This window comes from Otolemur garnettii, unplaced genomic scaffold (assembly GCF_000181295.1).
Source record: "Otolemur garnettii isolate 467f Iridium unplaced genomic scaffold, OtoGar3 scaffold00054, whole genome shotgun sequence".
In the NCBI taxonomy this organism is placed as follows: Eukaryota; Metazoa; Chordata; class Mammalia; order Primates; family Galagidae; genus Otolemur; species Otolemur garnettii.
Genome location: NW_003852449.1, coordinates 834,605 through 843,850, shown reverse-complemented (window position 1 = coordinate 843,850; position 9,246 = coordinate 834,605). Strand labels below are relative to the sequence as shown.

Here is a 9,246-nt window from a genome sequence, read left to right as displayed (position 1 = left end):
AAAAAAAAAAAAAAATGTTTAAGCCAAAAAACTAAACTTTTTTTTTAAGCTAGAGTTAGAAATCAGTTTAATATTATTAACTTTTGGGATAATTTATATTTTGTGTAATTCTGTGACTTAAGTATATACTGTCTATATATTTTTCTCTTTTTTTTTTCACCTTTACATCTTTATCCAATCACCAACTCTCTTGTATAAGTCCTTTTTTTTGAGACAAGAGTCTTACTTTGTTGCCCTCAGTAGAATGCCATGGCATCATAGCTCACGGCTACCTCAAACTCTTGGTTTCGAGAGATTCTCTTGTCTCAATCTCTTGAGTAGCTGGGACTACAGGTCCCAGCTGCAGTGCCCAGCTATTTTTAGAGATGGGGTCTCCTCCTTCCTCAGGCTGGTCTCAAACCTGTGAGCTCAGGGCAATCCACCCACCTTGGCCTGCCAGAGTGCTAAGATAATAGGCTGAAACAAGAGAATTGGTTGAGCCCAAGAGTTTGAGTTTGCTGTGAGCTGTGACATCATGGCACTCTACTGAGGGCAACAAGTGAGTCTTTGTCTCGAAAAAAGAAGAATATTCTGAGTAAAAAGGATATAGCAGCTTTGACTTAGTAGGCTTCAGGTTTTTGTCCTCTATTATTCCTTATAATAATAAAGTCATAATTAAAAATAAAACTCTTAACAATGCAAGGATGGAGTCGGCGCCTGTGGCTCAGTGAATAGGGCGACAGCCCCATATACCAAAGGTGGTGGGTTCAAACCCCCAGTCAAACTGCAACAAAAAAAATATCCAGGTGTTGTGGCAGGCGCCTATGGTCCCAGCTACTCAGGAGGCTGAGGCAAGAGAATTGCATAAGCCCAAGAGCTGGAGGTTGCTGTGAGCTGTGACACCACGTATCTCAACCAAGGGTGACAAAGTGAGACTCTGTCTCTTTAAAAAAAAAAAAAAGAATGCAAGAATGGCTTCATTTAATCAGCTTATTTTAATACAGTCAACTATTGTCAGGTCAAAGGAGAAAAACTGAAATAAAGTCATCAGACATTGAAAGATCTGAAGAAACTCAGTGTCCTTAATATTTTTTGACTACCAGAATGAAGAATAAATCTAGTAACATTAGTATAAATAAAAGCTTATGGCTCAGCACCTGTAGCTCAGCAGCCAGGGCGCTAGCCACATACACCAGAGCTGGCACGTTCGAACAGCCCAGGCCTGCCAAATAACAATGACAACTGCAACCAAAAAATAGCCGGGTATTGTGGCAGGGGCCTGTAGTCCCAGCTACTTGGGAGGCTGAGGCAAGAGAATAGCTTAAACCCAGGAGTTGGAGGTTGCTGTGAGCTGTGATGCCATAGCACTCTACCCAGGGCAACAGCTTGAGCCTCTGTCTCAAAAAAAAAAAAAAAAAAAATCCCCTGTGATCATTACATTTCATTATTGAAGTCCTAGCTGATAGAAAAGAAACAGAAGAGTTGGAAAGAGAAGATAAATCATGTCTTGTAAGTGACATAATTCAGGCTAAGCTTGGTGGCTCACCCCTGGAATTGTAGCAGTTTGGGAGGCAGAGGTGAAGATTGCTGAGGCCAGGAGTTCAAGACCAGCCTGAGCAATATTGTGAGACCCCATCTCTATAGAAAAAAAAGAGAGAGAAAAAGTAGCCAGGCATAGTGGCATTTCTCCATAGTCTCAGGTACTCCAGAGGCTGAGGGAGGAGGATCACTTGAGCCCTGGAGTTTAAGGTTGCAGCAAGCTATGATGATAGCCACTGCTTTCTAGCCGTGGCAACAGAATAAGACCTTGTATCCAAAAAAATTATTATTACTTATTAATGCTACTGGTTACAAAAGTTACATGGTAAGTGTTCACTTAACATAATCCCTCAGGTTTTGTTTGTTTTTTGTTTGTTTTGTTTTTTGAGATGGAGTCTTACTCTTGCCCTGGGGTAGAGTCAGTGGTGTCATCATAGCTCACAGCAACCTTAAACTCTTAGGCTCAGGTAATTCCCATGCTTCAGCCTACACAGTAGCTGGGACTATAGACACCCAGAACAGTGGTTGGTAGGGTCTTGTTCTTGCTAAGGCTGGTCTCAAACTCCTGAGCTCAAGGGATTCTCCTCCTGTCTTGCCCTCCCAAAGTGCTAGGATTATAGGTGTGAGCCACTGCACCAGCAATCTATAGTTCTTGAAAACTGAATTTAAATGAAACAAAATTTACTGTGGACTACTTTATACAAGTAAGAGTTAAGTTTCTTTTTTTTAGACAGAGTCTCACTTTGTCACTGAGTGGAGTGCTGTGGCATCATAGCTCACAGCAACCTCAGACACTTGGGCTCAAGCAATTCTCTTGCCTCAGCCTCCCAAGTGCTGGGACTATAGGCACCCACCACAATGCCCAGCTATTTTTAGAGACAAGGTCTCACTCTTGCTCAGGCTGGTCTCGAACTCATAAGCTTAGGCAATCCTCCCACCTTGGCCTCCCAGAGTACTGGAATTATAGGCCTGAGCCACTGTGCCCAGCCCCAAGAGTTAAATTTCTACAGCATATTTCTGATCAAAGAAATATCACCAAACTTGTAAATAAAGACCCAAAACACTTTCAGTTTTTTGTTTTGTTTTGTTTTTGAGACAGCCTCAAGCTGTCCCCCTGGGTAGAGTGCTGTGGCATCACAGCTCACCACAACCTCTAACTCCTAGGCTCAAGCGAGTCTCCTGCCTCCGCCTCCGCCTCCCAAGTAGCTGGGACCACAGGCGCCCACCACAACCCCTGGCTATTTTTTTTGGTTGCAGCCATCATTGTTGTTTAGCAGGCCCGGGCTGGATTCGAACCCTCCACCTTAGGTATATGTGGCTGGTGCCTTAGCCACTTGAGCCACAGGCGCTGAGCCAACACTTTCAGTTTTAAACATTAAAATAAATGTGATATGGTCCTTTAAGTGACCTATTAAAAAATAAAATAAATGTGAGCTAGACAGACATTTAAGGAGGACTAATAGCCAAGAGCAGTGGCTCATACCTATAATCCCAGTGCTTTGGGAGGCTGGGGGTGGGGTGGAATTGCTTAAGGCCAGGAGTTCAAGAATAATCTGGGCAATACAGCAAGACCCCCATCTTAACAAAACAAATTTTAAAATTAGCCACATGTGGTGTGTAGCTATGGACCCACATACTCTGGAGGCTTGGGCAGGAGACTCACTTGAGCCAGGATTTCCAGGCTGCAGGGAGAGGTGACTCTACCTTTGCACGTCACAGAGCCAGACCCTGTCTCTAAAACATAAGGAAATAAAAGTTCACTAAAACAAGATAATTATTTACCCACTTACTCCAGTTCAAGATATCTGGCAGCCAGAGCCTCTCCTGGGCACAAGGCAGGTCCCAGCCCTGGCCAGGACACCAGCTCATGAAGGCACATTCTCACCCTCACTCAGTCGGACTGTGACGGGGAGACAGGCCAGTGAACCTCAAGTGCACAGCGTGGGGCTGGGGAGACTGGCAGGAACACATGCGGATGAGCCGCGCACGCTCCACATAGGAGCTGTCAGAAAGTGCAAGGGGAGGAAAGGGCCTGTGTTGTGTGTAAACAGTCGGAAGTGTCTCTTGGAAGAAATGTGTAGGGGACCCTATCGGGAAGACGGAAGGAGAGTTTGGGAGCTGAGAAAGCCGTTATGTCCATCACTGCTGAAAATGATGGAACAAATACTCAAATGTGGAATATTTGTGTATTATTCCATAGATAATAAAAATATAAGCAAAAAATGATGCATTGAAACCTGTGTGCGGCATTTACATTGTTTTAGGTGTTACAGATAACCTAGAGGTGATAAAAGTGCCGCAGCGAGTCCTGGGCATCCACGTCAGACACTGCTGTCTAAGGCTCCTGGACACAGTCTCCCGTAGGATATATAAAGGGACAGCCAGACTTCATTCTTGAATGAAAAGATTGGACCCCTAGATTAATTTCTAATTTTACATTAAATGCATTTCCAACCAAAGCCCAACTGATTTTTTTTTTACAAAATGATCTGGAAAAAATCAAAAGAAGCATATTCAGAGACTCTGAAAAAACCTACAGTAATAGCAGAATGACTGACATTAAAATTTATTTTAAAATACTATAATTAAATTGGAACTGTAGAGCATGAATCAGTAAGAAAAAGTAGAACTCACAGTGTCTATGGGAGGGGCAGAGGCCTTGCTGGGTTTGAGCCCCTCCTCTGCTTGTCATTCACTCTGGGGCCTTACACAAGGAACCTCGCATCTGGAAGACTGCAGGGCATGAGTTTGCATCAAAGAGCTCTGGAGCTGCTAAGTGAGGTGTCCACTGCCAGTTTCATGAGAAAGGTTCAGTAAATGCCAGTTGTTGAAAGTAACAGTAGGAGGTGATGAAGGCAGCTTGCCTAACTAGTTGAGAAAACAGATTATTTGGTAATTACTGTTTGGAATAATTGAAAGAGTTTTAAACAAGTTAAACTATAAAAATACAGTGAGAAAGCAAGGCAAGGCCGGGTTCAGTGGTTCACGCCTGTAATCCTAGCACTCTGGGAGGCTGAGGCAGGTGGATTGCCTGCACTCAGAGGTTCGAGACCAGTCTGAGCCAGAGTGTTACCCTGTCTCTAAAAATACCAGGCGTTGTTGGGGAGGCACCTGTAGTCCCAGCTATTTGGGAAGCTAAGGTAAGAGAATCACTTAAGCCCAAGAGTTTGAAGTTGCTGCCATCTGTGACAGCATGGCACTTTACCAGGGGCGACAAAGTGAGATTTTGTCTCAAAAAAAGAGAGAAAGGCAAAATTTGTATCTCATATATGACAGCCAATTTCCTCAGTATTTTAACAAAGCTGAGGAAAAACAAATGGCCTGCTAAGTAGTAGAAAGATCAGAAGCAGAAGGACACCTGCTGTCTCATTCTGTTGATACGAAGTTAAAGAACAAGCAGAATCTTAGACGTGATTACTTGGGGTGTCAGGAGTGTCTGTGACTTGGCTGGATTAGTCACAGGAGCATGTACAATTGCCAGAATTTGCTCACCTCAACACTTAGGATCTGTGCATTTCATTGAATGGAGTATTAAATTTTAAAAGGTGATGTACCTTTCTTTGATTTAAAGTAACGTTTAAACAAAAATATGCCAGTTTTTTTTTTTGGGGGGGGTGTTTTTTTTGGAGACAGAGCCTCAAGCTGTCCCCCTGGGTGGAGTGCTGTAGCATCACAGCTCACAACAATCTCCAACTCCTGGGCTCAAGTGATTCTACTGCCTCAGCCTCCTAAGTAGCTGGAACCACAGGCGCCTGCCGCAACACAGGGCTAATTTTTGGTTGCAGCCGTTGTTGTTTGGCAGCCCAGGCTGGATTCGAACTCTCAGCTCGGGTGTATGTGGCTGGCGCCTTAGCCGCTTGAGCCACAGGCACCGAGCCACCAGTTTTTAATCTATCGTGATGAGAAACACTTTATAAATTTAATACTATTCGGTGGTAAAACAGGACTTAGGCGTGGACTTCTCAGATGGCGGTGAGATGAATTGTTGGCTCTGTGAGTTCCATTTCTGGTCCTTTGTCCTAGTGATCCCTACACATGAACAACGTTGAGTCCAGAGTCTGCTGCAGCAGTGACAGTGTGCACTGAACTGTGGGTCACGTCTGAGAGGGCTGAAGTTGACAGAGCTGCATTAACTATCATGGAAAATTATCCTGTGTAAAGAATGTGATAATTGATAAGCTTCCATTTAGTAAAAATAAGCATAGAGAGTTCCTGAGAAATAATGAACATTGATTTTGAAGGTTATTTCTTTTCTTTTTAGGAAAATGTCTGAAGAATTTTCGGTAAGTTGATTGACTTTATCTTTGATAAGTTTTTTGGCTCTTAAGAAAAACATGTTCTTGACTGTCTTTTAACTTAGAAGAGATGCTTTTTGTGAGTCTTAAGGGAGGTGATTTTGACAGGCGGTTTGTCTTAGTTTACTGAGATAACAGCATGTTTGAAACGTACCCTGTAGTATTTGTGAATCCTTAAACAAAAAGTGTAAGGTGTTGCTTGCACTGTTCTTTGTAACCCTGAGAACGTCAGTAACAGCCACCACTGAGAGTTTCCACGTGCCCGGCACTCCAAGGGCACTGCCTGCACGTCTCAGTTCAGCCACGTTAACCCTCAAGCTGTTTTTGACAATGAGGAAACTGAAGCTAAACCATGTGGCTCCTTTGAGGTGCAGTGGGATTGGAGCCCAGGCCCTGCCTCAGTTCTGTGCTCTAATCACCGTCCTCTTGGATTAGTGCCGCACAGAGTAGAGCTTGGTGTAATGAGTTGTGTTTAAAAAAATTAGTTTTCTGAGGAGTTTGTCCTGTAAAGTTGATATTCAAGGAACACCTCAAATTTTACATCAAATGCATTGCTTTTAAAATGAACAACTTGGCTTTTGGAAGTGTTGAGGCTTCCGCCCCTGGCCCTGCAGCTGGCTGCTCTCTCGGGCAGCGTTCCCCAAACTTTTTTGTCTCACAGCCACTTGAACCTGTAGTTAAACTTCCATGGCACAGTTAAGTTATGTTGATTTTAAAAAAAGGAATACACTTACTGTGCTTTGAAGTTCTTTTGAAAAAAATTTGTGATCTTTAAAAATTTTGGAGGCACATCTGAGCCCCTCCCACGACAGACTGGTTGAAAACCACTGCTCTCTGGGGTTAGGGTTATCTGGTGTGACTGTCCCGAGGTGAGATCGTGTGTTCTGCATTGCAGTTGGCAGATGCGCTGCCTGAACACTCCCCTGCCAAGACGCCCGCTGTGAGCAACACCAAGCCTGGCCAACCTCCCCAAGGCTGGCCGGGTCCCAACCCCTGGAATAGCCCCAGTGCTCCACCTTCTGTGCCAGCCGGACCCCCACCAAGTGCAGCACCCTCCACTGTGCCTTTTGGACCAGCGCCAACAGGAATGTATCCCTCTGTGCCTCCCACCGGACCGCCTCCAGGACCCCCAGCACCCTTTCCTCCTTCTGGACCATCATGCCCCCCTCCTGGTGGTCCTTACCCAGCTCCAGCTGTGCCAGGTCCCACAGGTCCATATCCTACACCAAATATGCCCTTCCCAGAGCTACCTAGACCATATGGTGCACCCACAGATCCAGCTGCAGCTGGTCCTTTAGGTCCATGGGGATCCATGTCTTCTGGACCTTGGGCACCAGGAATGGGAGGGCAGTACCCTGCCCCTAATATGCCATATCCGTCTCCAGGGCCATATCCCACTCCTCCTCCCCAAGCCCCAGGGGCAGCACCACCTGTTCCATGGGGCACTGTTCCACCAGGAGCCTGGGGACCACCAGCACCATATCCTGCCCCTGCAGGGTCATATCCCACACCAGGACTCTATCCGGCTCCCAGCAACCCTTTCCAAGTGCCTTCAGGACCTTCTGGTGCTCCACCGATGCCTGGTGGCCCCCACGTGAGTGTTCATTTTGGTATTTAACGTGGACTGATCACGTCAGCACAACCGAAGGATGGTTTCTCCCCAGTTTTGGATGAAAGATTAGAAAGTTTTTAAAACCTTTTTAAGAGAATGTATGTATATAAAATGAGTAAATTTCGAAACCTCAGGTAAAGCATTTGAAAGGATGAGAACACAAGTTAAGTAGTCCTGTACTAGAAATAAAAAGAAGAATTCTCCACGGATCCCCACAGACTTTGTAATGTAGTGAACAGTGTCTTCAGTAGCATCCTTAAGGGTAAACTCTGAGGTGCATCTCACTGGGCTGGGTGGGTAGGTGGGTTAGTTGTTAAAATTTTGTTTATTTGTGACAGAGTCTCGCTATGTCACCCTCGGTAGAGAGCTGTGGCATCACAGCTCACAGCAACCTCCAACTCCTGGGCTTAAGCGATTCTCTTGCCTCAGCTTCCCAAGTAGGTGGGACTACAGGCGCCCGCCACAATGCCTGGCTATTTTTTGGTTACAGTTGTCGTTGTTTAGCAGGCCCGGGCCAGGCTCAAACCCACCTGCTTTGGTGTATGTGGCCAGTGCCCCCTACTCACTGAGCTACAGGCACCGAGCCAGGTTAGGTTTTTTTAATATTTCTAAGTTTTTTTGTTTGTTTGTTTTGTTTTTGAGACAGAGCCTCAAGCTATCCCCCTGGGTAGAGTTGCAGCCATCATTGTTGTTTGGCGGGTCAGGGCTGGATTCGAACCCGCCTCCTTAGGTGTATGTGGCTGGCACCTTAGCCACTTGAGCCATAGGCGCCGAGCCTCTAAGTATTGTTTTATAATCATCCAAAGCACAGTTCAATAAAAATACTCTCCGCCTAGCAGGCTTATTACAAAGGTAGATTTTCAGAGAATCCAAAGCAGAGTATATAACATTGCTTGTCCTTCAGGTAATTACTGAACTCAAGCTGTTGCCACTGTTCTCTCCTGTCACTTACATGTGATGCCGGGTGACTACTGTCAGCCAGGCTGGAGCAGGGGAGACGTCTTGTTGACGTCTTGGCCATATGAGTTGAGTAGAAAAGTACCCCACTTCTCTATCAAGCAAGTCAGCTGAGCATCCAGACACATAGTCAGGGTTTTCCTTAGGAAAGAAAAACAGGCTACCTCTTAACACACGAAGTAATCAGATCTCCGCTTAGATTAATCAGACATACACCTGGGCTATAAAGTGCCCCCCAGACTTCTGCTGCATTGGTGTAACTTCTTGTTTTATATAGTCTCAAAAAATGTTTTTTCTGCAAAGTGCATGCCAACATAACTAAATGAGGTGACTCGCTGTTTGGATTTATTAAGCAATAAATTTATTTTAAGCCATAGCAAGGAGTTAATAAACTCCCCTTACAAAATCTAGAAGTTGACTTTTTCTTTTTTTCTTGCAGTCTTACCATTAAGTTAAGCATGGACGAAGAGGTGATGCTTTGCTTTTTGAAGTACGTGTATATGCACGTGAAAGACTGCTGGTCTCCCTGTCTCCGAGGGCGCTCAGGAAGGAACAGCTCTGGCACCTCTCAGAGAAGATAACTGCCTCTTGTACTCGGATGTGTGCACCAGATGGGTACAGTCAGCTGAAAACATGAAAGTTAATCATTCAGATGTGATTTTTATTTGGTTTTCATGAGAAGTTAAAGTGATTGAGTATACTGAATAGCTGTTTGATACAATTTTAAGTTCTGAAACTACACTTAAAAATCTAAGATTACGTGTTAGGTTCTGTAGCTCCGTTGGCAAATTATTTCAAATATTTTTCTATAATCACTTTCCCCTCTAAATAAACTTTGAAAATAATCACATTATAATCTGAACA

The 9,246-nt window shown here is 44.6% G+C and overlaps 1 protein-coding gene across 1 annotated transcript in view; it reads left to right on the top strand.

Annotated features, from left to right (window-relative positions):
• MAPK1IP1L (mitogen-activated protein kinase 1 interacting protein 1 like) overlaps nucleotides 1–9,029 on the top strand; it is a 14,146-nt gene extending 5,117 nt beyond the window's left edge. Inside the window, exons 2-4 of the mRNA XM_003792120.3 lie at nucleotides 5,780–5,801; nucleotides 6,709–7,407; nucleotides 8,822–9,029. Coding sequence (XP_003792168.1) covers nucleotides 5,784–5,801; nucleotides 6,709–7,407; nucleotides 8,822–8,833 — 729 coding nt within the window. The 5' untranslated portion in view covers nucleotides 5,780–5,783 and the 3' untranslated portion in view covers nucleotides 8,834–9,029. The remainder of the gene's footprint in view (nucleotides 1–5,779; nucleotides 5,802–6,708; nucleotides 7,408–8,821) is intronic.
• The last annotated feature ends 217 nt before the right edge of the window (nucleotides 9,030–9,246 follow it).